The sequence below is a fragment of the Bos indicus genome, chromosome 15 (genome assembly GCF_029378745.1).
Source record: "Bos indicus isolate NIAB-ARS_2022 breed Sahiwal x Tharparkar chromosome 15, NIAB-ARS_B.indTharparkar_mat_pri_1.0, whole genome shotgun sequence".
Classification (NCBI taxonomy): Eukaryota; Metazoa; Chordata; class Mammalia; order Artiodactyla; family Bovidae; genus Bos; species Bos indicus.
Genome location: NC_091774.1, coordinates 29497959 through 29515356, shown reverse-complemented (window position 1 = coordinate 29515356; position 17398 = coordinate 29497959). Strand labels below are relative to the sequence as shown.

The 17398-nt window shown below is 41.3% G+C and overlaps 1 protein-coding gene across 7 annotated transcripts in view; it reads right to left on the bottom strand.

The window, feature by feature from the left end:
• Positions 1 to 17398, bottom strand: part of KMT2A (lysine methyltransferase 2A) — a 77945-nt gene that overhangs the window by 60068 nt on the left and 479 nt on the right. For 5 of the 7 annotated variants that reach the window (XM_070803499.1, XM_070803504.1, XM_070803501.1 and 2 more), the window contains exon 2: positions 15222 to 15320. The exons of the other annotated variants lie outside the window; for them this stretch is intronic. In XM_070803499.1, coding sequence (XP_070659600.1) covers positions 15222 to 15320 — 99 coding nt within the window. The remainder of the gene's footprint in view (positions 1 to 15221; positions 15321 to 17398) is intronic. 7 annotated transcript variants of the gene reach the window in all.

Below are 17398 nucleotides of genomic sequence, written 5' to 3'. Positions count from 1 at the left end.
ATCACTCACCTAGAGCCAGACATCCTGGAATGTGAAGTCAAGTGGGCCTTAGGAAGCATCACTATGAACAAAGCTAGTAGAGGTGATGGAATTCCAGTTGAGCCATTTCAAGTCCTAAAAGATGATGCTGTCAAAGTGCTGCACTCTATATGCCAGCAAATTTGGAAAACTCAGCAGTGGCCATAGGACTGGACTGAAAGTTCAGTTTTCATTCCAATCCCAAAGAAAGGCAATGCCAAAGAATGCTCAAACTACCGCACAATTGCACTCATCTCACATGCTAGCAAAGTAACACTCAAAATTCTCCAAGCAAGGCTTCAACAGTAATGTGAACTGTGAACTTCCAGATGTTCAAGCTGGATTGAAAAAAGACAGGAACCAGAGATCAAATTGCCAACATCCGCTGAATCATCGAAAAAGCAAGAGAGTCCCAAAAAACATCTACTTCTGCTTTATTAATTATGCCAAAGCCTTTGACTGTGTGCATCACAACAAACTGTGGGAAATTCTTCAAGAGATGGGAATACCAGACCACCTGACCTGCCTTCTGAGAAATCTATACTTGGGTCAAGAAGCAACAGCTAGAACTGGACATGGAACAACAGACTGACTCCAAATCAGGAAAGGAGTACATCAAGGCTGTACATTGTTACCATGCTTATTTAACTTATATGCAGAGTACATCATGAGAAACGCTGGGCTGGAAGAAGCACAAGCTGGAATCAAGATTGCCGGGAGAAATATCAATAACCTCAGATATGTAGATGACACCACCCTTATGGCAGAAAGCGATGAACTAAAGAGCCTCTTGATGAAAGCAAAAGAGGAGAGTGAAAAAGTTGGCTTAAAACTTGACATTAAGAAAACTAAGATCATGGCATCTGGTCCCATCACTTCATGGCAAATAGATGGGAAACAGTGGAAACAGGGTCAGACTTTATTTTCTTGGGCTCCAGAATCACTGCAGATGGTGACTGCAGCCATGAAATTAAAAGACGCTTGCTACTTGGAAGAAAAGTTATGACCAACCTAGACAGCTTATTAAAAAGCAGAGACATTACTTTGCCAACAAAGGCCCATCTAGTCAAAGCTATGGTTTTTCCAGTAGTCATATATGGATGTGAGAGTTGGACTATAAAGATAGCTGAGCACTGAAGAATTGATGCTTTTGAACTGTGGTGTTGAGAAGACTCTTGAGAGTCCCTTGGACTGCAAGGAGATCCAACCAGTCCACCCTAAGGAAATCAGTCCTGAATATTCATTGGAAAGACTGATGCTGAAGCTGAAACCAATACTTTGGCCACCTGATGCAAAGAAGTGACTCATTTGAAAATACCCTGATGCTGGGAAAGACTAAAGGCAGGAGGAGAAGGGGACGACAGAGGATGAGATGGCTGGATGGCATCACCAACTCAATGGACATGAGTTTGAGTAAACTCCGGGAGTTGGTGATGAACAGGGAGGCCTGGCGTGCTGCATGTAGTCCATGTGTCGCAAAGAGCTGGACACGACTGAGCAACTTAACTGAACTGACTGATATGGTTAAAAAATCCGAAGAATCATGCACATGAAAATTATATGAAATCCAAATTTCATGGTGCACAAATAAAAGTTTTATTGGCACACAGGCCCTTGTGTCACAGTTTCTGTATCGTCTATGGCTGTTCTTTAGACTACAACAGCAGAGCGGAGTCTGGCAACAGAGACCATTCAGCCCTTTGCAGAAAAAACTGGCTGAACCCTGGTTTAGACATAAATGATGAGAAAAAGACAGCCGTATAAAGATCTAGATGACACAGTTTTCTCGCTAGATAGTAAGTGCAAAGGCCCACAGACAACAACGAGCATGACACGGATGACAGACCACAAGGCCAGTGTGGCAGTGGAGCAGAGGGAGAGAGATGAGAAGAGGTGGTGCTGGAGAAGCAGACCCGACCAGAGGCCAGACCACGCACAGCTTTGCAGGACAGGAGAAGGAACCTGGATTTACTCAAGCAGTTGGGGGAGAGAAGATGGGGAAGAGACACCCACAGGTGTAAAGGAGGGAATAGTAAGAACTAATGGATTTACATTTGGAATCCACAGTTACCATGTGAAGAACAAACTTAGTGAGGTAAAAACACAAGCAAGGAGATAAGGGAATAGTCCAGCCAAAAGATTGTAATGGCTAAGACTTCTTGTGCTGGAAGAATGAATGAGAGGAAGTTGCATTTAAGGTATTCTGAAGGTAATACAGATTTTCCTGATGGGTTATTTGGAATATGAATATAGGGAGAAATCAAGGATAACTCCTATATGTTAGACCCAAGCAATTGGGTAAATAGCAGAGTCATTCTGAAACAAGGAGAAAGGAGAAAATCAAGACTTTCTGGACATGGGAAGTGTAAGATACCTACTAGATATCCAAGCACTTCAATGGATACCCATTTCCTTGTCGGGGAATAATAGTGGCTACCGCAGCGGATGGGCATGATTAGGTGAGATAATACCTGTGAAGAACTCAGAATACTGCCCGGCGTACCACAAACACTCAGTAAATGCTAATCACGCTTATTCTTATTATGCAGATGGAGTGTCAAACAGGCAGCTAGAAATATAGGTCTGGGACTCCAAGAAGTAGTCAACGGTTAGAGACAAAGATTTAGGAGTCCTCTGCATACAGATAAGGCCTGGATGAGGTCATCTAGGAAAGTGCACAGATGAAGAAGGTGGCCAAAGGCAGACTCCTAGGTGACTCCAACATTCAGGTGAGTTAAGCAATGGAAGGAAGCCATAGAGAATACTGAAAATTAGTAACTGATGAAAAAAAATTGATGAGTGTGGTGTGACAGAACCCAAGAAAGGAGTGTTTCAAGACAGGAGTGGTCAGCTGGTTCAAAAGGTGCCCAAAGTTGAATAGGAGGAGGACTGAGAAATTAGCTATTCAATCTGGCAAGAGAGACGCCCTTGAGGATTTTGATAGGAGCAATTTCAGAGTCATGAGGATAAATAAAAGCCAAACAGCACGGGATGAGGAGTGGCTGAGAGGTGAGAAAGTGGCACCTGCAAATACACATCGCACTTTCAAGGAATTTTATTGTGAAAGGGAACGGAAAAGTGGGGAGTGGCTGGGAAAGGATGTGGGGGTCCACGGTTTTTTAAAAGAACTATTTAAGTCAGTTAAACAGTTTTATATGTTGATGAGGCTGAAACTGCCGATGGAGGAGGGAGAGGAAGGGATAACTGCAGGAATGACCCTATTCTGAGTAGATGAGAGGGGATGAAATCCAGGGTACAAGTGGAGAGTGACACTTCTTCAGCTGTAGAAGGCAATGAAAGATGTGCTAGTGACTGTGTGTGTGCACGCTCACTCAGTTGTGTCTGACTCTTTGCAACCCCATGGACTGTAGCCCACCAGGGTCCTCTGTCCATAAAATTTTCCAGGCAAGAATACTGGAGTGGGTTGCATTTCCTAACTTCAAGGGATCTTCCCCGCCCAGGGACTGAACCCACACCCCTCGAGTCTCCTGCATTGGCATCAGATTCTTTACCACTGCACCACCTGGGAAGTCCGTGTGCTTCAGTCCCTTTTAACAGGAGGGGAAAGGAAGCTATAAACACACGGGGTACAACTGACACTCAAGAATCAGTAAATAAAGACTACTACTTGAATTGCTCCCAAGAACAATTCTGTTAATATTAGCTTCAAGAGCTTCAACCTTCAAATGACCAATATCCAAAGTATCTTGCAAGGTATTATAATTTTAGTACTTATATTCATGCTATATTTTAAGCCAAGCTTGGTAAAGAGGAATTAAATGTAAGTTTCATGAAGGAAGAGACTTATTCAGGGCTAATGCCCCAACACTTGGTTATCTGGCCGGTACATAAGACATTCTTAGAAAAATAGCTAAGATAGCTAAGTTGCTATCTCTTACTTTGTAGAGTGCTATGTTTATGAATGCCACTGGGGGGAAGATAAGCCTCTTTACAAGCTGTTCATCATTTGTAAAAGAAAACTATATAGTGACACTTGTAAATTATTTCCAAATGTGAGTGTAACAATAATTTGACTGAATTTATAAGAAAAAGAGTATAAAATATTCAAGCATAGTCAAATACACAAATATCAGGAGATAAACTTCTTAAGCCAAGATGGTTTCTGAAATCCAACCAGCTGAGAGATGTATACAGTTATTGAACTGACATCATCATCTCTCGTCAACAAACTGGCAGTGGCAGGGCCAAGGCCAGATTCTCTCTGGCTCTTGGTGCATCAAAGAGAACTATGGCTGTTTGAATGTGTAACACAAAGGAAGAGATTTCAACTGTTTTAAATATGTTCTCTATCTGATACTGAACCCCCAAAAGTCACCTAGGATTAAAGAGTGCAAAGACAGTAATACACTGTCCCTCAGTAACGACAGTTGGTTAAGTTTTCACCTACGCAGGAATGAAACCGTTTTCAAATATTTAATTCAATTCTACCTAGCACTGTTACCTACAAAACACAAATGCTACCCACTTTGTAATTAGAGAAAGAACTGTCTCCTTATCCTCACTCCTTATCAACAGGAGCAAGAAGCAGAGATGCTCAAAACAGCACGAGACAGGTGAGCTCCACCCATCCTGCTCTGGAAAAAGAAGCAAACATAAAGCAGCTCAGCATCTTTGAAAAAAAAAAAAAAAGACAGACAAAATGAACCCACTACATCAGATAGTAAGCTATACAGATTCTTGGCAATGCTCCAAATTACTTTGCAGGATCTTTAAAAACAAAACAAACCCAAAACAGAACAAACAAAAATTAAAGACTTTCAGTCTTCTAGGTTCCAAGTCTGAACTGGTTTGTCTACTTGCTGAAGTAGAAGAAATAAAGCCCACTTAACTGATATACTGTAGACATTAAATTAATCAACACAATGACAGGGTTTCTTCTTTGTTTAACAGGGAAGTACCACAAAATGACTAGATCCACTTGAACGCCTGGAAAAATTAAACAAACAAACACCAACACTGTTTTCAGAGATGGTTCTTTTTATTACAAGAAGTTCTGGTCCTCCATAGGCCAACTTCCAATAGTTAACTTCATTTTGAGGTGTATGTTCATTCAATTATAAATTTCTACTAGAATATTTCTTTTTTTTTTTCTTCCAGCTTGTTGTTCTGATCTTGGTGTAAAAGTCAGATTGCATCTTTCCTTCTGGGCTGTTGAATGACCAACAACAACTAAAGTAACACTGAGGAGTTCACAACTTTCTTTCCTCTAAAGGTAAATAGAGTTATCTCTACAAAGAGTCAGTTTTCTAAAGGAACAAAGTGAATTCGGACACAAAAGTAAACATTATCTTTGGCAAAACAACAAAGCTACCAAATCAGTCAACAGAATATGACCTAACATTTTTGAAGATTAATGTTCAGTGTATGAATTTGGAAATTTTGTGTTCTTATTATCTTAAAAAACCAACTGACTTCTACATCATATTTGGAAGTTTATCGTCACATTCTGAGAAGCTCACTAAAGTTTATGTGGCATTAACTCACTAAAACAAAAAAGTCCCTGGTATTTTATTACTCTAACACTGGAATCTCTCAAGGAGAATGAATAGACAATCATAAGAAGTATTCTTTGCTTTTGTAATCTCTTGCTTTCTTAATTTATACCTTTATGATAAGCAACTAAAAGTTACAGAGAAAGCTGTTGTTTAGTCACTACGTCATCTCGGACTCTTTTGCAAACCCGTGGACTACAGTCCGCCACGCTCTTCTGTCCATGGATTTCCCAGGCAAGAACACTGGAACAGGTTGCCATTTCCTTCTCCAGGAGATCTTCTGACCCAGGGACTGAACCCAAGTCTCCTGCATTGGCAGGCAGATTCTTACCGCTGAGCCACCAGGGAAACCCCACAGGAAAAGTAGGACTCTCTTATATTTCCAATTCCCAGTTTCTCAGATGGCACCAATTTTACAATTCGGTAATCAAGCCACCATTCACTTTGCCACCACTTGCAGAATCCCTGCAACAATCCAGCTTCACCTCTGAACTCCAGTCATTTTGAGATGGTCTGGTTAACAGTGGACAGCATTCTACATGAAACTTAGAAACTACTCATTACATTTATATCACTTAAGGCCAGATAACCTTAAATAAACCTAGTATCAATTTACCTAGAAGAAGGAGTTTATACACAATTCCAGTACTAAATTCCAAAGTCCTAAACCTTCAGTAACCCACTCAAGGTTGTGGGACTAAAAGCTAGCAGGAAAAAGAGCTGGTGTTAATATCAGTTCTGCCCAGACTCTTGGTAATCTATATGAATAATCCCAATTCAAAGTTTTCATTCTGACTGTGCCGGAAATGCTTTTTGCAACCCAACATATTTAAAAAGGTTTCATTCTGAGTAATGCAAGCCCTCCTCCCGGCCTCAAAAGCCAAGGGTCAGAGGGCTTTGTAATCCTCATTCACATGAAGCCAACCTTATTAGACTGGAAACGATATACAAAGCACTTGTTATAATGCATCCATAAGCAGTGATACCCTTAACAAGGAATATTCTGCAGCACATCTCTTTAGACTACAACTGAAAATGGATATAAAAGCTATAAATATTTGCTTCCTATATTGAGAACTACTATCTCCCCTAGTTTCTCTTGACTTTAAGATTTCTCTCTTAGCTCCATTTACCAAGTTTTTATTCTCCTATAAAACCACTATAAAATCATTTCATAAAGACCTTTCTCTAGAGCTTGCTACTGAAAGTTAATTATTGCCATAAACTGACAATTCAAATAAAATACGTCTCAGGGAGCCAGTGAGACCCTAGGACCCCTTGGGGAATATTAAAAAGTATAGAACATGATCCACACCCTCCAGGATCTGAATTAAAAAAATTATTGATTCAGAGAGTGAGAAGGTGGCTTGAGAAGTCATTTTACACATATGTAAGACTGTACTTCAAAATTCACCTCCAGAGAAGATCATAAAATTATTTCAGTAATCTTTTCACCATCATTATCATGAAAATTATCATTAGCATCAAGATCTTTACACAACTATCCTTTGCTTCAATTTAAACCTATTTTACTCTTATTTGAGCATCAGTGGAGCTGGAAAACAGCTGGTTACCATTCCTAATAATGGATCCATTCATGTTTTTTGAAGAGTTATTAAGTTGCCTCTTAACCTTTCATTCTCTCAACCTTTCCTCACAGGACTGACTTCCAATCATATAATCATCTTTTGAGTCTCCTCGGAACGGTCTCCAAGGTCTCCTCATCCCTTTAAGTTGAGGAACCTAGAAATGGAAACAACACTCCAGTAAGGGGGTGACCAGTGCCAGCATTATCTATTTAAAGATGATACCACCCCATCCAGATTCCTCGACATCACTTCTAAAGCCCCGACCACTACTTTTACAAACGTGTCCTCTGATGGCTCTTGGACTTTCTTTTGCTGTACTTAAGTTAGCTTCAGAACTATCCTAATAGTCTTGAACAACATAATACCTTAGGCAATATATCCTTACAAAGTATTTCTAGAAGTTGTATGTATAACAAATTTTCAATTCAACATTCACTGGTCACCTTCTAAATGAAAAGTCACCATTGTAAACAACATAAAACACAAATGATGACTAGAAATGGTCCATGTCTTAAGGAAATCATAATCTAATGGGGGAAAGACAGACACAATCAAAAGTATGTACAACAGAAAGTATCCTGGAGTGAATTCTTTAAGGGGAGGATAAAGAACACTAAGAAAACAGAAAAGGAAAAGCTGAATTTCAGATAGTAGTGGTATCTTGAAAGCTTCACGAAGAGTGGGATCTGAACTGAGCCATGAGAGATGAATAAGTCAGAGGCAGGTCAAGATGGGAAAATGCTGGAAGGCAAAGGAGAGGCATTAGCAGATGTATAAAGGCAGGCACAAACACTGCGGAGAACACCTAACAGACTGGTAGCTCAATGTGGCTGAAGCACATTAAGTGAAAATGTGTGTTCAGGAGATAATGTTCAAAATGTAGGAATGTAGGCCAGCTAGATTATGAAGGGCTGGGAATTTTAAATCTTATTTTACATTCAGTGAGAAGTCAAAGAGTTTTAGGAATAAAGTGACAGAATCAGATCTGTATTTAAGAAAACCACTGGCAACACTGTATATACAGTGAAAAGGAAAGCAGAGAGACCAGTTAGGAGATTACGATTATAATCCATGCCAAGGTAATGGAAATTTAAAGTAGGATGATAAAAACAGAAAAACAGTGACAGATTAAAGAAACACTACAACAGTATCACAGACAAGCCCCAGAAAGTGACTGGATGGGGTGGGAAGAGAAAGGGACAGAAGGTAGCACAGCGCAAAGAGCATGAATGAGCCTTCAAATAGTTACAGGTCTGGATTTGAATTCTAGCTCCATCACTTACGGGCTTCCCTGGTGGCTCGGCTGGTAAAGAATCCACCTGCAATGTGGGAGACCTGCGTTCAATCCCTGGGTTGGGAAGATCCCCTGGAGAAGGGAAAGACTACCCACTCCAGTATTCTGGCCTGGAGAATTCCATGGACTCTATAGTCCATGGGGTCGCAAAGAGTCAGACATAACTGAACGATTTTCACTATCTGTCACTTACTAGCCGCAAAACTTAAGGAAATCTATTTAACATGTCTGTACCTTGGTTTTTTTAATCTGTAAAAAAAAAAAAAAATAGTATATCAGGTATTTTAGCAAACCTATTTTTTAAGTGAGATAAAACTATATTTTTCCTCCTTAAGCATACTATCCTCTATGAACGACTCTTAAAGCTTAATTTATTTTTTGACTATTCTACTTGTGGTTATTTTTATGTCTCAAGTTTAAGTTCCATCCTATAATTTAGCATTTTTTCTGTAAATAAACTGTAGTTGCATTGATCTCCATAGGCCTAAACTTACTCTCCTTAAGCTGAAACTTGAGAACAAATGTCAAACAGTTACCAAGTACAGACTAATGAATCTGAACCTGGGGGCCAAGCACCCTGAAGAGCCTCAGAGTTGTTTCAGGAAATCACCATGTACTCATACTCGAAAAGATAAGCAACACCAGTTATACAGACCAAGAGTAGCAACCCCAATACAGCTGCCTTGGCCTGATAATTATGCAACTCATGAAGGCAATGCCTTCCTTGGTTACCTACCTGCCTATTTACTGTCTTGTTTTTTTTCTCGCTTTTTGCCTTATCTCTAATTATATTCTAGTTAGATACCAATGGTACCCACTGTTAGCAAGATGTGTGGCTGGCTTCAGTTTGGTTCCACCTAGCTTAGTGATGAACTTGACACCTATATCAAAAGCAAGAACATTCTTAAATCAAGATTATAGCACTCGAATAGATATATATGTACACACATATATATGTATACCTCAAAGTAATAAGAACCTGTTATCTTGGTGGGAAAAGAAGCACTCCTGTCCTTTAAATCTGAGTCCTAATAATAATGAAAGATTGCTATGTACCAGGCAAAGTGCTAAATACTTTGCATGCATAATAATTTCAATTAAGCCTCACAGTAATCTTATGAAGCACAATTACCACTAATTTACAAATGAAAAAACTGAAGCATGGAGAGGTTAAGAAAGTTTTCCAAAGTCATTCAGCTACTAAATGGCTGAGCCAAGATTTGAACCCAGCCAGTCTAAATCCAGAGCTCATGGTCTTAATAGCTCCTAATTACTGTGCTATACTATCTCACACAATTACAGATTAGATAATAAGATTCTACCTTTCCTTTGTAAAGGTATTTATACATGCATGAATAAAAAATCCTTGCTGGAGAGATTACAAAAGGATTTCCTCATTAACTAAGCTTAAAGAGATGCTATCCACATGGTTTTACTGCTTATAATTAAAGGCAATAATCTAGGGACAATGTTGTATGTTTATGTTTGATCTAAAAAATCAGTCAATAATCATGGATGGACAGAGGTTGAATACAAGCATGTGTAAATATTTATTCCTCGAGGTGTAGATACTTATTACAGATATGTGTGATTAACTACTCCCCAGTTTTTAGAACTGAGAGAGTACAAAGGAGAGCTTCATTTTAAAAAGGTTGTCTAAAACACTCCTTACAAGTAATATTATTCCCCTAATTCAAGACAGAAAGCCACAATTACTTTGATGCTGTAAAATGAGAATGAAACAATGATGCTTCAGCAAAGTGTGGATTGTAAGGGTTGGATCTCTCTGCAACAGTCCAAATGTTAGAAAGGTTCATAGCTCTTAACTGATGAAAGGCATCAAAACGTCTACACTCAAATATTCCAACCAAACACAAAAAAAGAAATGCAAGAAAACAGATAAAATATATGGGGAAAAAACTCCAACTCCAGAAATAAATGCCAGTTGAATAGATCCTACCCACTGGTGCCATACAAGGCACTCCTGTAGTGATAATTAAAGGTAAAAGAGCTGGGGAAATCCCTTCAGTCTATTTGTCAAATAGAAAAACAACTACTCATTTCAAAGAAAAGGGGAATTTTCATACACAGCACAGAAAACTGCCAACTAACTCTTACATTTATATCTTTAACTGTTTCCTTAAAACTAAAACACATCAGAATAGTTATATTCAACATCTAAAAAGTTAAAGCAAGTTTGGCCTCTAAGAAGTTTCAGACTCAGCTTACAAGAGGATTTACATCATCCAAAACAACTACAATAAAATTCACACAACAGAATTCTTCTTTCAAATATCTTGCTTTTTAGAAGCAAATGCCTGGCAGTGCCTCCAACCTTCTCCTGGTTGGCTTCCCCTGGAGTGTAACCTGACAAGGTACAAAGCTCATTGAAATATTTAACAGTGGTGGTATGGATTTCTTTGGATAGGTCAAGAAAAGCAGCTCATCTTTTTTAAAAACGTAAAGAACCATTTTATGGGATGTCATTCCCTCAGTCCAAGTGTCTCTGTATTTCCTCAGGGCTTTCTCAGAGAACTTATTGAGGGCGAAAATGAAAAGGCTAACAAAAGGACCCCTTTTCTCTCCTTATTCCCAACATAATCCACCTCAGCCACAGGGCCAGTTGCATCCACACTGTCATAAATGCCAGCAATTAGAGCATTAGGCCATAAAACCACCCACTCAGGTGTAAGAGCACAGGCCTCCAGCTTTATTTCATGCATGCCATAAAGATCCTGAACTTCCTTCTTTCAGGCCTTCTTCACAACCAAGGAAATGACAATAACAACAAAAAAGTAGCCCTTTGTCCATCTTATACCGATGTGATCAATGAAACCATCTGGATCCAGGTGAAGGAGTCAAGATTCCTTATTCTTTATAAAGACTGCAGTTCCTCTAACATGCCACATATAAAGGACTGTATTGTGAGCACTTACACAGTAGGAACTAGAGTAAAACTACATTTTCCAGAAAAATTACTTTCCCTTATTCTGAAACTACTCTAGAAGCCTAGCCAATTCCTGATCTTCTCAAGAGATACTGGAGACTCACAAGAGTATTCTTAATTAACTCAACAATTTCGAGACCCTCCGGAAATCTTTTCTAATCAAAAAAGTTAATTCAAATATCAAAGTTAACTCCATGTTTTAAAATCTGATACAGTGGGCTTCCCTGGTAGTCTAGTGGTTAAGACTCGGAGCTCCCAATTCAGGGGGTCTGGTTTCAATCCCTGGTCAGGGAACTAGATCCCACACACAGCAACTAAAAATCCTATGTGCTGCAACTAAGCCCTGGACCAGCCAAATAAATAAATAAAAATAAGTATTTTTTTAAAAATCTGATACAATTTAATCATTTCATTTGATTGATCATCTTCGAAACCACAGAAAGCCCAAGTCCGTGATTTACTCCATAAGATTTTGTTCACCAAGCTTTAAACCAGTGTAGATAAGACCCAAACAAATACTTTTAATAGTAAACTCTTTAGCTTCCTCCTTCCCACTAGTGCCTACAGGGTTAAGAATCTGACTTAAATGTAGGTATCGCATGTCAGACTCATTAGTAATTTAACCTTTCTTAATTCCTGAAAATAACATATGCAAACAAAAGAAGGTCCCATCCCAGCAATCCAAGAATAAATTCCTCCCAAAGTAGTGACAGTCACAAAGCTTTCCCCAGTCTCATAGGTCTCCGCCGCTGGGCTCTCCACCTTGGCAGAAGAAGAATGGAAAGAGACAAGATGTTCACAAAAGGCCTGACTGAAGGCCTTCAGTTAAGTGCTAGAAGGAAGCTGAAGTTCTGTGCCAACACTAGTGGAATGTGGGCAGGCACAAAGAGATCTTAATTAGGAGACCTACAATTAAAACAGTGAGTCTCCAAAGGAGAGAGAGGCAGTGCAGTCTGTTTTGCCTCAGAGCAAGCATAGCAGGGCTACCCACCCCCTTTAGCCACAGGGCAAGGAAGGCAGTAGGTAGTAAGTCTGTCCGGCTGCTCTGTGGAAGGCCGGATACCAGGTGAGCAGACATGGGAGGGGAGTCAAGATGAGTGTTTTCTCAACTTCCAGTCAAGATCAATCACTGTTTTGTGACCCAACAATTTCCTACAAGAGCAAGTGCCTTAAGATAATTAGATGGAAAGCAAAGGTGGAGACAAGTGATATGCCTTTCAGTGAGAGGTGAAGAAAAGTTCTAAAGGTTGCATTTGGGATGCTCAGTAAAAACCAGAGTATGTTTCTGAGCCTATTAACAACTACTCCCTGCAATGTGGGCACCATCACTTTGGACTTATAAATACATTAGTGTCTTGAATTTTTTTTTTCCATTTAAAAGCTCATACACCTAAAAGAATATACAACCTAGACTGAAAATAACTTCTTTTCGGACAGTCAAGAATCAACAATATTGAAAACATAGAAACAAATCTAGCCAAACAAGAGGGCGTCTAAATATCAGAAAATGAGTTATACTCAAAATTGTATCTTCATTTTTCTCATAAATGAAATTGGTCAACTTCAGCTAAGAACTTTCCCCATAGAGTTCTTACATCTTGTCCATACAAAGAAAACTTTCCTACCGAGTTCAAATTTCTCTTCCCAATAATAATGGCAGTTAAATGGCAGTTAAATGGGCTAATGTACACTCTGATATTAAAAATTACCAAACAGGTTCACTGACTCTGACTCTTAAAAAAAATTAAGAATAAGTTCTGACCTGAGCAAATAATTAATATAACAGAAAGGAATGAGAATACTGGAGCAGAAAAGATTCCTGAACTGACATGTGGCCCAACCTTCTCATTTTACAGGTCGGAAGTTTCAGATTAAAAGTGAAATTGTCCAGACTGGTGAGTGAAAGAGATGAGTACGAGGACTCATGTCATGTCTACCGACTTCCACTCGGAGGGGTTTCTTCTAGCCCACCTGTTTTCTGCTTCACTTTCCTTCTGCCCAGCTCAGGATTAGCTGTGAGGGCAATGAAAGAGCAACTTCCACTCTTGGCACATATACCCAGAGACCATTAAAAAAAAAAATCACAGATGCTCTCCCACTCCACAACTACATCTTTTCTAATCCCCACTCAAGAGCCCACCTGGGGCTACCTGAACTAAACTGCCATTTCAAGAATAAAGACAAATACATAACAATGTTGTGATTCAGTTTCCATTTATAGCTGATCAAAGTCTGCCATGTTCAATCAGAATGGAAATACTGCTTTTAACCTTTTGTGAGGTGGTATGAACAGTAACTGGAGTATGAAGGTAATAAACAAAGACTACATGCTGATAAGTGGACCATTGAGGGATTCATATTAAAAAGTCCCAATTCTAATCAACAGAGAATGCTGAACTATGTATATTTAGATGGCACAGTAGACTCACATAAACACCACCTGAGACAATCCTCAAAAAGTAGGACCCTGACACCATTCAGGGCAGAGGGAAGCAAAAAAGCAGACCGCTGAGATTTCTTACAGTGCACAATCAAATAAAACTCAAATTAATTCTATTTCACAATTGTCACAAAGAAAGCCCCAACAGGAGACCAGCAACACTATGTAGATTTTTTAAAAAAATAATCCCATCTGACAGAATTTGGTCATGAAAAACTCTTACATGTAGTTATTACTCAGAGAGAGATTCAGTCCCCAGGGAAGTTCAGAACGTGTGGCAGTAAGGGACAAACCTGCAGCTACAGGAGCTGCAGGCGGGAACTGACCTGGAAGTTCTGTCATCTTTCAACCACTTGAACTTAGCAGTTCAATGAGTGCGCTTTTGTTATGGAGAAATTATAGTCATTATTCACTTAAAGCGAACCAGAATATAAAGAGGCCAGAATCACTCTGGATCACAATCTATGCCTTCATGAACCAGAAAGGGCTTGATGCAGATCTGTGAGCAACTTCTGAGAAACAACCCTTAGAACTTCGTGTTAGCCCAGGGAAACCCTAAACCTCCTTTTTGGAACTTTTATCATTGATTTGTTAAGACTCTCTAACAAAACTCTTGGTTTCTACACTGAAAACAACCAGGTCCAAGGCTGTAACCACTATGGTTTAGTACTAAACCATACCATGAGTGAGTACTCATGAATATACACCATTAACCCGTCCTAGAGTAACTCAAACTACCACATGAAAGGCTTCCCAATGGAACAACAGCTCATTCTAGCCCAATTCAGAAAAAATACTGAAGTTTAACATAAGGAGTCAACCATTCGTCTCATACTGAAGTAGCAACTACTGTTCACGCAAAAGTCTTAAAGAAAAAAAAAATTAATATGCTCTTAGTTGAAATTACTGCAACTCTTTGACAGGCTTTACACTACATACTAATGCTAAACAAAATAATGCCAGTGGATAAGAAAATGTTAGCACCTGATTAAAACTTTAAAGGTGACTTGTCAAAGACCAACAGATAAAATATTCTGGTGCCCAGACATTAGGTCCCTGAATCCAGGTGGCTCTCTTTCTAACCAGTCTCTTGAAAAGCTATGATTGGAAGCTGTCAGCATAAAACTTTGCTTTTGAATATGTGATAACATTTGGAATGTGAACAAGTACTTGGTCCTTCAATACAAAATATACAAGCATGCTAAACAAGAAGAAAATGCTTCTCAGGATCCCCTTAAAAATAGACTAACTTCTCCTAATAGAGACGTTCTTATTATACTCAAGTATACATGGGCTAAAATTCTACATATAACCAGGCAAGTCTCAGTTTTGAAAATAAGAAGGTAAATGAAATGTCAGTAAGTCTATTTTTTTTTTTTTTTTTGCTGCTGTATCTTTTAAAAAAGCAAAATCAACTCACATTTAAGCACCAACTCCATGCAAGTAACCTGAACGGTTCAGTCTTTTTGTCATGTATGAGGCCTTTGGTTCTCCAACTACATGGGATCTGTGTTGTTAGCTTAAAAAATACAGAATTGGCCTTTCAAAAAAAAATAATAATCTACAGCAACCAATAAATAGTCTCAAACAACCCTGCTGACTGCAGCTGCCTTCTGAAGGCTGGGAAAAGGAGGTGGAGAGAGAGCAGAGAGAGGCAGGGAAGAGGGACGCTGCAGCTAGCTAGAGAGCAAGGAACACGCCCCCATCATGTCCTCCTTGCTCTGTCAGAAGGCGGGTTGTTGTCAGTCTCCTCATCATGCTGCCTTAGAAACGATTTAAAAAAGGAGGCAGGAAGACTAACAACTAAAAAATGCCAGCTCCTTGAAAGGAGGGGCCAGGGTCCCTGGGATCTCCTCCCTCCCCTTCCTCCCAGGATCTTTCCGTAGATCTAAAGGGGTGCAGGGCACAATAGGGGACCAGGGGTTTGCCCAGGATATTTTGTGTGCACCAACGGCAGAGCACGCAGGAAACGGCTCGTTGTTATCTTTCCCTTTCTGTTTCAATCAAGAGCACTCCAGAGCAGCAACCCCCTACCCACTCAGCTTCAGCCCCAAGCAGCTGCTCTTCCTCCTTCTAGCACCCCCCTCCATGCCATTCTGCCCCTTTCCCTCCAATTCAAACTCCCCCTTCTGCACCCAATGGAAAACAAATGCGCAACGCCACTGGCTGAACCTGAACTCAACTTCCCTTCCCAGGGCAACTTTCCTTTTGGCTGAAGGGGGCCGAATAATGCCTACCAAAGCCTCCCCATTCTCCTCCCGATACTAATGTGGAAAGAGCAAAGCTCGAGACCCTTCATCCTCCCTGGGTCCCCCTTAAAACAAATCAGAGAGAGCCCTAACTCCTTCCAAGGATAACTTTGCTTCATAAGCTCTTCATAACCCTCTTTCTCTCCACCAGAAGCAGCCACCAGTAAAACTGTCCCTTATCTACTCTCCTCACCCCAACCCTGCTTCCCCCACCCCTTCCAAGCCCCAGGATTGGCCTAGGAAAAGGTGGATCAATAATGAAATGACGGAGAAAAGAAGGGCGGGAGGGAGCTAGGGCTAGAGACTGCGTGCTCTCAGGCACAGTGGGTGGGGTAGGAGAGCAGCAGCTGCTTCCCCTGGGAGGATGCTGCCCAAGTCCCCCACAAACACCTCCCCTCACGGGGGCCCCCTTCCCCAGAGCTGGAGGGGAAAGCCTGCCTCCTCTCCAGGGGAAATGGTGGAGAGCTGCTCTTCTCTGAGCCTGAGGGACAGTGGACTATTTTCCCCCCGCAAAGATGCCACTAACCCTTCATTCTAAAGGAGGGAAAGGGTGGAGTGAAGGTAGTGTAAGCCCCTGCTACCCGTAGGCTAGAAACTGCAGCTCTGTAAGATGGGGGGAAACAGACTGCTGTACGAAGAGATCACCGTTATCTTCAGAGGGAAAGGAGGCAAAGGGAGAAAGGTGGAGAGGAAAGTAGCTTTTTCCCGGTGGGGTGGGGCGGGATGACGGGAGGACCTCTCTGCTGTGGGTGGGTAGGGGGGGGGCGCGGGTGGAGGTGAGGGAAGGGGGAGTGGCTGCTGGTGTAGGAACCTGGCCCGGGGACCGGGCGAGGGTTCACCAGGTCTTCGGAAGCAAGGTGCTGGAAGGGACACCGATCCCCAAGGGTGGGAGAAGAACGTGGCTTTGGATGAGGCCATCACCCGAGAGATGCCCGAGAGGAAAACTGCCCCAGGAGTAAAACATCTGCCCAGAGAGGGAGGCGGGGATGTGGCGGGATCAAGTCTCTAGGAAGGGAGGGAGGGAGGAATCTTGCTCGGATGAGGTAATCTGTGAAAGGGAGGAGGGGTTCAGTCCCGGGATGGGAAACCCGGGAGGGGGGTCTGTGCCAAAGGATTTGGGGAAGGGTCAGGGCAAGGAGGGTCGGGGGCAAAGGCCCTCGGCCAGATGGGTCCGAACCCCGGGGTGGGGGGGCCTTGGGGTCTGCACCCCGGTATGGGGGACCCGAGATGGGAGGGCCGTTTGCCCCGGGTCAGGGACCCAGGGATGGTCCCCGAATTGGGATGCTCCACAATCCCGGATGGGGGAGGGGAGGGGGGATCCGCAGAGGGTCGAGACCCCGGACCTGGG